At 40.3% G+C, this 13,966-nt stretch overlaps 1 protein-coding gene across 1 annotated transcript in view; it reads right to left on the bottom strand.

Annotated features, from left to right (window-relative positions):
* Positions 1 to 13,966, bottom strand: part of VWDE (von Willebrand factor D and EGF domains) — a 395,553-nt gene that overhangs the window by 94,734 nt on the left and 286,853 nt on the right. Inside the window, exons 16-18 of the mRNA XM_086941980.1 lie at positions 13,249 to 13,363; positions 12,319 to 12,569; positions 8,769 to 8,988 (exon numbers count right to left, since the gene is read on the bottom strand). Of these exons, the coding sequence (XP_086798106.1) occupies positions 8,769 to 8,988; positions 12,319 to 12,569; positions 13,249 to 13,363 (586 nt within the window). The remainder of the gene's footprint in view (positions 1 to 8,768; positions 8,989 to 12,318; positions 12,570 to 13,248; positions 13,364 to 13,966) is intronic.

The following is a 13,966-nucleotide window of genomic DNA, read 5'->3' as shown; positions in this document are numbered from 1 at the left end:
AGAAACTGCTATGACTCACATAATTGACGACGCACTTCAAATGCTAGACCAAAACGACACCTGCCTCCTCATCCTTCTTGATCTCTCCTCAGCATTCGACACCGTTAAACATGAGAATCTACTAGAACTACTAAACACAAGAATGGGCTTATCTGGAACTGTCCTCAAATGGTTCACTTCCTTTCTCCGCAACAGGTCGCAGAAATTCAAGAGCAACAACCTGATGTCCACGCCAGTACCTGCAACGCTAGGCGTCCCCCAAGGATCCTCTCTATCCCCAACTTTGTTCAACCTAGTCATGGAACCTCTCACCACCTTGCTACAAGCATCCAATGTACACTTTCACATGTACGCTGATGATACCCAACTTTACCTCAAATTACAATCACCCAATGACATCCTGCTCCTGAACTCAATGATCAGATGCACCCAATCCTGGCTTGCCGACAATCACCTCAAACTCAATGCCCTGAAAACAGAGTTCCTTCTGATCTCACCTCCAGCGAAGATATCCACCACTCAACATTGGCTTAAACTCCTAACCGCACTCAATGTCCAACCCACCATCGTGGACTCAGCAAAATCTTTAGGCATAACACTCCACACCAATCTCAACATGCAGCAACATATCAGCAAGGCAACAAAGGGAGCGAACTTCCAGATCAATACTCTGAGGAAACTTAAACCGTACCTCCCAGCCAAAGACTTCCAAACTGCGGTGCAAGCACTAGTCATCCCACAAATTGAATACGGCAGTACCGCCCTCTGCGGACTCCCACTAACTACAACCGCACCACTAAAAGCGTCTCTAAATGCTGCAGCGAGACTCATCACTGGGTCAAAAAAGCACTCCCACATTACCCCTGACTTGAAATCCCTGAATTGGTTGCCGTTTGAAGCCAGAATACATCTGAAAATCGCCTGCATGACACACAAGGCGGTACACCTAAACTCACCCGGCTACCTTGCTCAGAAATTGACAATCTCCGGGGGAATCAGAAACACGAGAGGCGCAAACAATCTTCTGCTGAAACCCCGAAGATTCCGGAAGGAAAAAACATACAAGCTCTCTTTCTCAGGAATGGCGCCTAGGATTTGGAACTCACTCCCTCCCGAAACCAGGCTTATCTCCTCCACTACACTCTTCAAAAAAGAAGTAAAAGCTATCCTCATGGCTAAATACACTTGAACTACTATCTCGAACCCTATCAACACCCTGCAATGATCTGTATTACTTGCTTGACCTCTTTACTTATTTGTACGAGTTGTCTTATGATTCACATGATTGGCTTTGCAGACACACGTTTGTATTATTTGTACTGTATGATCTACTGATTTACTTATTTGACTTTGTTCCCTCATGTACCCTTCTGTACTGTGTGAACTATTGATTTACCTATTTGATTTTGTTCCCTCATGTACCCGTCTATGTAAAGCGCTCTGATATCTGCGAAGATCTTGTTCGCGCTATATAAAACTCTGAAAATAAATAAATAAATAAATATGAATTAGTTTTGATGACATACTCCCTGCTTTGGGTACTGATTGAGTGCCTGTAAATAATCGCATGATGACAAGTTAGTGGGAGAGAAGGAGGGGGGTAAGGCTGGTGGGATATTAAACAAGCATTGGGCATCAAGATAGAATAATACTATTCAATTATGTTTATACTGTAGAGAACTAATTGTTATGAGCCATGTTAATCTAACAATTAAGGTTTTTTTGTTCAGCCTAGTATTTAGGAGATTTGTTGAGAACATACATTTTCTTTAAGCTCTTAGATTAGCACCGAGAGCTTTCCACCAAAGTACGACTTCCACTTCAAAATAAAGAAAAAGTGGATATGGCCTTAGCATGCCTATGGAGGGACAAGAGTGCAGGATTACACGAAATAAAATAACTTGTTGGGAGAGGTGAACACTCCTGCACTCATAACAGGAATTTGAGAAATACTACATCTTCCTATATTCTGCAGATGGACACTCATCTACTAAACAAGCCCACTACACCGTGGCATCATAACTACTTTCTCTCACACCACATTAAGGAGAAGAGTTAGACAGCCCTGTATGTAAAGCAGGGGTCAATGGGCAATCAAAGTGTTCAAACACCACAATACCAGGGGCCGTATGAGTTTACAGGGACTTCTTGTTTACAAGACATTTATTGTACGAGATGCCCCTAGTGTGCCTAGGTTGTTTGACCATTTCACGGATGCAAGGGATGTTGCTCCTTCTGTGAAGTAAGCCAAAATCTCTGTGATCCCAAAGCTTGGCTAATATTCACATCTGTGGTGTACTTGCATAGCCATACCCAAACGCGGATGTCAAACTGTTTGCCAAGATCTTGGTCACCAGACTTGAGATCTGGCCACAGCTGATTCATGTTGATTAGTATTGCTTTATAGTGGGTAGGCTGGCTACAATGCACCTAGTAGAAATAATAAGCATGAAGACAGCCCCAGCCAGATATTCACTGAGTAGACTGGAGGAATGCTAACAAAATTCCCGTCAATTCAATGTCTATGATGCAGACCCAGCAATATTTCCATTGCGAGGGTAAACTATTGCTTACCTAACTCAAGGATCTTGATGAATCGAAGGCCCTTTTGATTACACGGGGGACACAAAAGGAGTTCCCATTGTCACAGCTAATATTAGCCCACACCATAGAGCAGCTGACTTGGCACAGTCACTGTTCCATATCTAGATGGTAAATGCACTGTCTATAAGGGAATAGAACAGCCTTCTGCGCTGCCGAAGACATCCATATCTTTAGGCAGTCCCATCCTTTTTCTTTGTTCAAAGTCATTAGACACATGCAAGATTTAGAAGGAGAGGTGGCTATAAAACGAATATGGACAAGTCACAAGTCCTTAATAAGTCCCTTGTCCTGGAGGTAGAATTGGAACTTAGAGAAAGATCAACATCTCATAATAAATACTTGAGCATTAAAATAACACCACTTTTAGTGAATCTTTATAAGATAAACTACCCTCTCAGTTGGAAGTCATCAAGAAAAACAAATATATGGGCACTATTGTTTATGTTATGTTATGTTATGTTATGTTAAACGTAGGTTTGTATAGCGCACGGCTACTCGATCAGAGTGTCCCGGCGCTTTTACCGATCAGTAGTGAGGTCTGAACACAACATGACGTCCTAGAGACCGAAAAGCCACGTCTTGAGATCCTTTCTGAAAGTTAGGAGATTGTCTGCCTTCCTCAGAGAAAGTGGGAGTTTGTTCCAGAGCTGCGGAGCGCACGCCCTGTATGACCGACCTCCAATGCGAGCACGCTTTATTGCTGGAACAACAGCCAGAGATTGTGTGGCCGAGCGTAGTGATCTAGAAGGCTGATAAAACTGGACATGTTTCCTTAAGTAGACTGCACCGATGCCATGCAAAGATTTAAAAGTCATGGTCAAGGTCTTGAAGATGATCCGTTTCCTAACCGGGAGCCAATGGAGTGAATTGAGCAGGGATGAAGTATGAGCTCTACGACTCAGACCAAAAATGGCCCTCGCGGCAGAATTCTGTACAGTCTGAAGGCGAGCCAAGAGGTACTCTGGAAGTCCTAAGTATAGTACGTTGGCGTAGTCAAGCCTAGATCCGATCATTGCTTGCACAGTGATTCTCCTGTGGCAATGCGACAGTAGAGGAAGGAATTTCCTAAGCGTGCGTAGTAGCCCAAAACATTGGCCAACTAAAGTGAGGATCTGAGGTTTAAAAGTGAGACCCTTGTCAATTTTCACGCCCAGGTTCTTAGCAACCTCAGTAGGTGACGAAGGAGGGTGCATGTCTGCCGGCCACCAGGATTTCCATTGAGAGGCAGGAGAACAGCCAAAAAAAATAATTTCAGACTTGTCTGAATTGCATTTAAGCTGATTCTCCTGAAACCAGGCGAAGACCGCCTCCAGGCAGCTTTTGATGGAATCACCTGCAAAATCAGAATGTTTATCACAGGTGAACAGTAGCTGCGTATCGTCAGCATACGATACAATACGGGCGCCATAAGACTCCACCAGTGCAGCCAGAGGGGAAAGATAAATATTAAAGAGGGTGGGGCTCAATACTGATCCCTGTGGCACTCCCACTTCAAGTGAAGGAACCACTGCTGCATGAGGTGGCGACCAGACCAGTTGTTGGCGCTCAGACAGGAAGGACTTAAACCAATTGAACACCGTCCCTCTAATCCCGATCTCCTGGAGTCTTAATAGGAGCCGGTTATGAGGGACGGTGTCAAAGGCCGCTGAGAGATCGAGTAATACCAGCATTGCCTTCCCGCCTTGATCCGTCACTTCCTTTATAGATTCGGTAACCTCTAGCAAAGCTGTTTCTGTGCTAAGGTTAGACCGAAAGCCTGACTGTGTCTGGTGCAGAATATTATGCTCTTCTAAAAAATTAGACAAGATGGAATGTACATGTTTTTCTGCAAGCTTGGCTAATGCAGGGAGCAAAGATATTGGCCTATAATTGGAGTGCACCAAGGGATTCAGATTAGCTTTCTTTAAAAGAGGGATGACATGAGCCATTTTCCAGGCCCCAGGAACCACACCTGATGTAAAGGAAGCATTAAGAAGAGGATTGATCAGAGGATTGAGGACGTGGGCCATTTTGGACAGAATTTTTGCTGGGCATGGGTCGGAGGGAGAGCCAGATTTCAGTTTTTGTAAAAGAATGAGCGAGGTCTGGGGGGATAATGGCGGAAAAACAGCGAGGATATTGTCTACTTGTGGGGCAGTCGTCACAGAGATAGGAGAGCCAAGGTCTAAGACAGGAGCGATCGGAGGAAAAGACGCCTGAATAGTAAGAATTTTATTGAAGAAGAAGCTAGCCAGCTGGTTAACCCAAGACTCAGAAGGAGAGAATTTAGGGCAAAGGGCAAGAGGTGAAGTGAATTCCCTAACAATAGTAAAGATTTCCTTACTGATGTTGTTGGCAGAGTCAATTCTTTTGGCAAAGAAAGACTTCTTCTCCTTTATGATGGCTTTGTGGTAATTTTTTGTAAGATTTTTAAAACTTCTTTTCAGAGGAATTTCGTAGTTTTTACGCCATAATCGCTCGGCTTTCTTACAGTCCTTCCTGATTTCACGAAGTTCGGCCGTGAACCAAGGAGCTGAAGTCCGTTGGACTGTTTTGGTTCTAGCAGGAATGGGAGCTAGTTCCTCAAAACGTTGCACGAGCCAAGACTGAAAACTAATAAGATCCAGCTCAAGATTGCCAGACTGTTGGCAAGGGTGGACTACCAAAGACTGTTCCAACATGTCAGTGGTGCAGAGAATAGTTTGCTAAAACTGTCATACCTTTTCCAGGCTCTCCCTGAAATAGTACATAATATGGTTGTTGTTTTAAGGAGCTGCTGCAGCTAACAATCTCCATGACCATATGATCAAATGGAACAGCTGCCAAAAAAGATTACCTCTAAGGCTGTTGCAGCAGCCCAGTCTGAAGAGGGGACTAGTCGCACCTGATTTCCGTATGTGCTATGTGGGGGTGCAACTCTGCACTGCAGTGGAATGGTCACAACCAAAAACAAAGAAACCTGGAGTATTGATGGCCCATGCCACTGTTGTCAGATCCCTATGGGACGGAAATGTAATTTGGCTGCATAAGGACTAAAGATCCACTAATACACATCTTAGCATGGGACTCTATGACTAAGCACATGGGGCCAATTACCTTTGCATCCCCTTACACACTGATTCATTTCAATAGTGAATTCATACTGGCAATGCAGCCAGGCCGTTTCTACAAATATAGAGAAGGCCAATGCTTAATGATAGCATGCTTTTTTAAAGTGGAATCTATAGCCTCTTTTCTGCATCATAAATTAGGTTTTTAGATAGAGGACACATTAGCAATTCAAAGGCGGATACTCCTAGAACATCTGACAGAAAACTCTCTAAATACACTGTGCCATCCCATGTTAATGGCATTGCAGATTTGTAAGTGAATGTTTAAAAAGAGGAGAAAATTAAGTATTGCTTTCCTTGCCATAATAATTAATTAGTCAGGTGTATGAGAATTACATGAACCGGTTTCTTTTTTTTTTTTTTTTTTTTTAAATCTTTTTATTCACAGAATTTTTTAAATTTTTCCACCCTCTGGAGCACAGAGTGGGCATGGAGCAAATAATAAAGAAAAACAATAATGCCTAATCATATGAGATTTACACCGTATGTTTCATCTGAAGTAAACAAAAATAAAAAAATAACTTCTTCTTAATACCAAAATAATACATCACTCCTTATTGGAATGGGATCACTCTCCTTATACATACGTATTGATATCAATTAAACATTCTATATACATTATACGTTATTATACCTTATTTACACATTATATACACATTTATACAAATTATATACAAATTATATACATATACATTTCCTATACAGATCATACTTCTTCCTTCCATTTCGTTATTGTCTCCCATATTTCCAAGCCTAATTTCCTCGAGCTTTTCCCTCTTCTGGAGTAGATCGCTTTTTCTAAATTATATATACTCAACAACCTAGCTAACCATTGTTGGAATGATGGCGCCATTTGATCTAACCATGCAGTGGCAACACACAGTCTGTACACTGCCATGGCAACAAAAATAAAATAGTTCCCTGTCTCAACATCATTATTTCCATCTACACCTAACAGAATAATCGCAGGTGTTAAATTAGCAGGTAGTTTTAGTGCCCTTTGTAGAAACATTTCTATCTCTTTAAGTACTGTAACTAAACTCGGACATGTTGCAAACATATGGATGGCATCTGCATCTGCACTCGTGCATCTGGGGCAGTTTATACCAGTTGTCGCTCCCCATTGTGCTAGTTTAGCCGGGGTGTAATATAGCCAATACATAGTCTTGTAATGCTGTGCTTGTAATGACGCAGAGCATAGAATATTCATCCCTAATTCTAATGATATATTAAAACATTCTTGATCTATGCCCAACTTAGTTGACCAGGTTTCCCCCCATTTAGCCATGTCGTCTAGTCTTTGTTCATTTAGCTCGGCATAGAATCTTTTAATTGTGCAATCTACTCCAGTCTCTATTATCTCTAATATGTTATTTTTTTCAAATCCTCTTGTTCCCCCTCTTTTGTTTTGTAAAAAGCTTCTTACTTGTAAATATTTGAAGAAGTGATTTGTCGACAAATTGAATTTTTTCTGTATTAATGCAAATTGTTTCACCCCTTGTGTCCCCATTACATCCCCTAGTTTTATTATCCCTTTCCGATACCATTCTGTAAAAACTGAATCAGAGAATATATCTCCCGGAAATAACATATTCTCGTATACCCTCGTATACCTATTGAACTTCCCCAAACCAAACTTTTTCATAAAAGCCTTCCATATATTATATGCACCCAGTATAGTCTTAAAGCGTGTTCTTTTAAAATATGCCGTGTCAAAATTTTTCAAAAAAATATTTTTAGTTTCTTCACCCATCAATATGCCATATATCGCTAATGACCCTAAGTGATCTTCTCCTTCTACTTCAGCTCCACCTAATAATCCTACCATATACTGCAAGGCAGCGGCCCAGTAATACAACTTAAAGTCTGGTAACGCCCATCCTCCTCTTTCCCGTGGGAGTGCCAGGAATCTCGCCGCTCTCCTAGTTTTACCTTTGGACCAAATAAATTTGTTAATCATATTTTCAATCCTTTTGAACCACGCGTTATCAAACCATAAGGGAATTGTTCGGAAGAGATACAAGAATTTCGGCATGATTAACATTTTTATAATGTTCACTCTTCCAACCAAGGTAAGATGGAGATTATTTAGTCTATCTAGTTCTCCCCCAACTTTCCGTACGATAGGATCGATATTTAGTTCTACTATCTTATCTAATTCTGAAGTTATAATTATTCCCAAATAGGTTCCCGTCCGCTCCACCCGTGGATCCTGGCATAAAGCCTTACTATTTTTTATAATTTGTGTTTTTCCGGTGTTCAAAGAATACCCGGAAACCTTCCCAAATTCCTTTGCCTCCTGTTCCACGTATCTTATAGCCTCTGTGGGTGATGATGTTATGACCGCCACGTCATCGGCATAGGCCAAGATCTTACACTCCCCCCTAAGTGTGACAATTGGGGAGATATTCCTATTTGACTCCAGTCTCCTGATTAGTGGGTCTAAATATATCGCAAACAATAGCGGGGAGCATGGGCAACCCTGCCTTGTGCCCCTGTTAATTTTTACTTTATCCCCTATGGGACGGAAATGTAATTTGGCTGCATAAGGACTAAAGATCCACTAATACACATCTTAGCATGGGACTCTATGACTAAGCACATGGGGCCAATTACCTTTGCATCCCCTTACACACTGATTCATTTCAATAGTGAATTCATACTGGCAATGCAGCCAGGCCGTTTCTACAAATATAGAGAAGGCCAATGCTTAATGATAGCATGCTTTTTTAAAGTGGAATCTATAGCCTCTTTTCTGCATCATAAATTAGGTTTTTAGATAGAGGACACATTAGCAATTCAAAGGCGGATACTCCTAGAACATCTGACAGAAAACTCTCTAAATACACTGTGCCATCCCATGTTAATGGCATTGCAGATTTGTAAGTGAATGTTTAAAAAGAGGAGAAAATTAAGTATTGCTTTCCTTGCCATAATAATTAATTAGTCAGGTGTATGAGAATTACATGAACCGGTTTCAATATTCATGAATGGAATATTTATCCTTTTTTGTTAATGTTAATATGGTCATTTGCAAGTGAACTGCATTCACGACACAAGAACATCTTGACTTACCTTTGAGCCCTTGAATACATTCACAGCTGTAGTTATTTATTTCATCGATGCACCTGCTAAGGCCACAAGGGCTGGACTTGCAGTCATCAATGTTCGCTTGACAATGTTCACCCTCATACCCCGGCAAACATGAACATAGGTATTCTCCTCTACCGGGAGGGAAGTTAATGTTTGTTACACAAGATCCACTGTTCAAGCAGTTGCAGCTCTTAACACTGACCTGGAAGACACAAGAATACATCCCTATCCAATGTAGTACTCAATATGGTAACAAATGATAATTCTTTAGTGCTTTAATTTTATACCAAAAGTTCTTGTTCGATATTTTTGAAGCATAAATTCAATGGAGTCTAGCACTAATTAAGACATAGTAAATTTTCTATTTTTTGCTATCCTGTAAACATTACCTGTTAAGCTTAGGCCAAAGCAGCATAACAATTGACTGATGAGCTCGGCAAATAAAAGTTCCTCAAACTGTACAATCTACTCCGCCAAGCATGAACTTAACTCTGCCAATAAACCTGGCAATCTGAAAACCCAATTTGAGTGTCTGCTCTGGCACAACACCTGCCAAGGAAAGGGTAAGCAGTCTTTAACAACAAGGTAGGTAGTGTTCAAAGCATGCTTGGAAAATGTCACTCTGTGTTAGGGAAACTGATAATGTGGTAACTCAGAAAAAACACAATGGAGCTGGGAATGGACGTGGTAGGAGAACAGTGGATAAGTGGGAAGCAGCCAGAAGAGAGCAGATGGGAGAGAGAGCAAGTGATGTAGCTGTGCACTTCCCAGGAGAACTACAATACACATTATGTCACCAACTCAAAATGGCTTATTCAATAGGATATTGTGTAACATTGACTGATAAACCTCCTGTCCTTTGCCAGAGAACGTTAAATGGGGTGAATGCTTCTCCACCACCTTACAAGGAGTGCCTGATCTCTCACAAAGGCAAACAAAATTTTCATCTGGAAATTTTTAAATTAGGCCCATGGTTTTATCCCTGTTTTTAGATCACACACACACAAATTATTTTTAAAATAACTGAGACTCTGAATCTTCTTGCAAATGTATGTCATGTGCAACTTCTATATTATTATATTGTTTCTTTTGTTAATAGAAAACACTCTTATGCCACACACTTAACTTATATTGTATGCCAAACACATCAAGCTGAAATTAGAGACGTTTCACTTTTGAAATCATTCTAAGGCTCAAACTTAACTATAAATATGCATCGCATGGATTTAGAGGGGAACTACTCTGGAGGTGTTTATAGTAATGTAAGAACAAATACAAACTCTCTTGCAGGAGACCATTGGACTTGACATTTAAGTCCACTGCACTACATCAAAATTGGACATCTGCTGTTCATTTGTGTGTTGATCTTTGCTTTTTCAGTTTTTGCCTATTCCTGCTCATGTCCCACCACTACTTCCTCTCTAAGCCTATTTGACATTTGCAGGTGTAGCTGGCATACTGCTTCACCTGGTTGTTTCCGAAGACTTCCTGACTCGCATCCAATGGAGAGAGAGGCTTTAGGCCAGCACTTTGCTCATGATCGGATGGTTGTCTTGTAAACTTCAGTTTCGATGGCTTTCCTCTATATTATTGAATTTTCCTGTGAATGTATCATAGCTTCTGTACTATCATTTTGATTGAATCGTTCTATTGGTGACATAATGTGTATTGTAGTTCTCCTGGGAAGTGCACAGCTACATCACTTGCTCTCTCTCCCATCTGCTCTCTTCTGGCTGCTTCCCACTTATCCACTGTTCTCCTACCACGTCCATTCCCAGCTCCATTGTGTTTTTTCTGTTACTGTTTCTATAGGTTGCTATTGCAAGGGCAATGCAGATTTGCATAGTTAAAAGGCCACTCACTTCACGTCTCATTCTTTGTTCCCCTTCTCCTCTGTCCTGCCCCAAGACAATGAAAAAATATTTTATACGAGGGCCAAACAGCAGCACACTGCCAGAGGGCTGCTCAATCCCCTGCATTTCTCCAACATCCTTGTCAATCATTTATTTCTTAATTTTCCAAAATAGCTCCCACCTTCATGAAAATGTTAAAAGATTAATGAAGTATGGTGATAAGGTGACATGGGATGGGGTTCGGGTTTGGCGGGAAATCTGCATAAAGTTTTCACTACCAAATGTTCATTCTCTCTCTCCACTGTGGCCAAATCCATCACTCCCTAACATATTCCACGATAGTGTGGGGCAAGCTTGAGGGAATATAGGTGTACATAATTTTGGCCTATTTATATGATACGCAGAGGCTTAGGGCTTTTACTTCACTTTGGGCATCCACAGTGGTTTTAAAAAAATATATATCTTCAGGTTAGGGACTATCTTCTTCATAAATATGAGTACAATAAGGAGCAAGAGATTTCTACAATACTTGTGTCTCTGTGTTAAACTTTAGGAGTCAGACCAGTGCAACATAAGTACAATATATCAGGATTATATGTCTTATGTCGTGTATGACAGCGCACAAATAGCATTAAGGCGGAGTCAGCGGTTAGCAACTATAGTAACTTACTGAAATACAAGAGGCTTTAGAAACAATAGCTCGGTCACTAACCTCTGTTAGCCTAAAACTACAGCAATTTAAGACAGTTTATATTTATCATACACCTGAGTGCATTTCTAAGTGGGCATAATTCAGTAACTCATCACAGTCATATTGTCCCAAGTGTCATCTGTTTGCAGCTAATATATGTTTGTTGAGTATCCGGGGCTAAAAGAGTTCTGGGATAGTCTATTTCAGTTAATATCTACACAGTTCGAGCTGGAATTCTGCTTAAATTGTAAAGACATGCTAATCGACTTGAAATCCCGAAGTGGACTCCAATCCAGGTCTCTACTCTCAATCATTGTAAATGCAGGTTTATGTATTGCTAAAGTTTGGGTAGACCCAGCACCACTCAGAGTATTGGAACTCTGGGCCATGATCCGACAGATTTATGAATGCGAAATCGCAGTCGACAAGGCACGAGGGCTCAGAGCAGTAAAAAAAAAAAAAAGGTGGAGAGGATTTGGTTGCAGCTTCATTGAATGTAGTATTATGTGCTATACCTCCCTGCTATTACATGAACTCAACTGAGTTAAAGCATTTTTTGCATATCATTGTTGCACTTTTTCGCGCCTTCACAGATTCTTTTTTTCCTCCCTCTCCCTTTTTCGTTTCTCGTGTTTTAATCCCTCTATGTGTCTTTTCAATTGGGGAATTGAATGTGATAATGTTTGTATAATTTATCTGCCAAAAATGATGTAATGATGCTTTGATCGATTTGACGTGTGCGTAATATGCAATCAAATATTAGAAAAAAAAATACAATGTGACTGCCAGGCATGAGCATGCATATGCAAGCATTAGTGAAAATTTGGAAATTATTTTTTTAATGTTTTAAAAACAAAATTACAATATATCCACCCTTGCATGCAAATAAACATGGACACAAGATTGTACATCTTAGAACACGTTTAAAAAAACATTATTCTAAGATGGTTGGCCTGGATTTTTAATTACTACATTTAACTTCCATTACCTCTACTGATACTCTAGTCTCAGCATTGCAGTCATCTCTTATAGAAAATTCAAATGTTTGTGTCTCCTTCGACTTTGCTTTCCAAATGAGAAGTCCAGCAGGCGATAGGCTGGCGCCATCAGGTCCTTTATCCAAGTTGAACAAGATGGCAGAACCTTCGGGATCAGACGCCATGAACTGGTACACAAAGTTTTCCCCATAAAATGTCTGGAGCTTGTGCTGCATTTTTTGAAAGACAGGACCTGCATTGCCTGAAATAAGTAATACTTTTCTGTGAGCAGGTGTTTTACAAAACATAAATACAGGACACAGAAAAATATATCATGAATATTGAAAAAGGATAATATATTCAGATTTCCTGGGAATCGTTTAATAGGGTGTAAATGGGATTTATAACGAACTTTGAAGCAATGCAGCTGACAATATTTCAGTTTCAAATAGAAAGCATAACAGTAGGTATTCATATCGCCACTAGAACCTATTTAGTTATTATCAGAACAAAATGGACATGCTAATGGTCTCCTGGTCATTTCTAAAATTGTATTGCTCAAATCATCTTAATAGCCCCAGGCCAAATTTGCACTTCGGCCATGTAATCTTGGATTATGCTAGTTATGCAAAGTTCCTGAAATTGGACTATTAGGTTATGTTGCATAATTAAAAAATGTCCATAGCAAAAATGTAGCATGATCACATGAGAACAACATCAACAACCACAGCATGAGCGGCTGCCGTGCATCAAAAAGGGGTGTGAAAACGCATTTCACACTTAAAAATACTGCTGATGCCAGTTTTGTATTTCACATAATTTTGTGTAAATCTGCGTATTTTTACCAAAATATTTATGTAATTCCCCAAATGCAAATTACGCAAATTTCTCTCACACCAAGTTCCAAAATACAATGAAAAATTATACAAAGCCTCACTTACTCTGAGAGATTGACCATGTTAACTTTGATATGTCAGGTCTGCAACGTAAGCAAGGGCTACTGGGATTTGGATCTCCATCTCCATAGCAGAGTCCTTCAATGTTGCATGTTTTCTCCTGTATGGTTAGAAACAACATTGCCAATAACATGAGAATCTGAATTTCAGCAGCAGAACACTATTAGAGAATATTGAACACTGATTAAATGTTCATAACTAGGCATAGATGGAAATAGATGGATTTGACTTAAAAAGCTTCCAATGAAATGATGCTAGAAACCAAAGGTGGAAATGGTTCCTACATGAATTTTGCCACTGTATTTCCATACATCTGATTAGTGCTACCCCACAGCATTAACTAGATACTTGTTTCCTAATGTTATGAGCCTGGTTGCAACATGCACAAATAGTTCTCCATTGATAAGAAATCTGTGTGGCTCCCATGGGTGCTCCAGCAACGTATACTTTCTTAGGACTATACCTATATTGTCAAAGTTGTATAAACAAAGCTGCAGTTGGCATCATCCAGGTTCATTGATACATGCGCTTGACAACAAAGGACATAAACACGCTTTAGTCACTCTTTAGTTGCCCTACTAAAGAAGAATCTAGACTTCTACAGCATTTTAGAGTGTGTGACACTGCACCCTGAGATAGCTGCTTCTGTTTTCGTTACATTTGAATGTTGCCTAGCTGACTGTAAAAATATGGCAACATCAAG

This window comes from Lissotriton vulgaris, chromosome 10 (assembly GCF_964263255.1).
Source record: "Lissotriton vulgaris chromosome 10, aLisVul1.2, whole genome shotgun sequence".
NCBI classification, from domain to species: domain Eukaryota; kingdom Metazoa; phylum Chordata; class Amphibia; order Caudata; family Salamandridae; genus Lissotriton; species Lissotriton vulgaris.
Note: the sequence above shows the minus strand (reverse complement) of the source record. Positions and strands in the feature narration are given on the sequence as shown.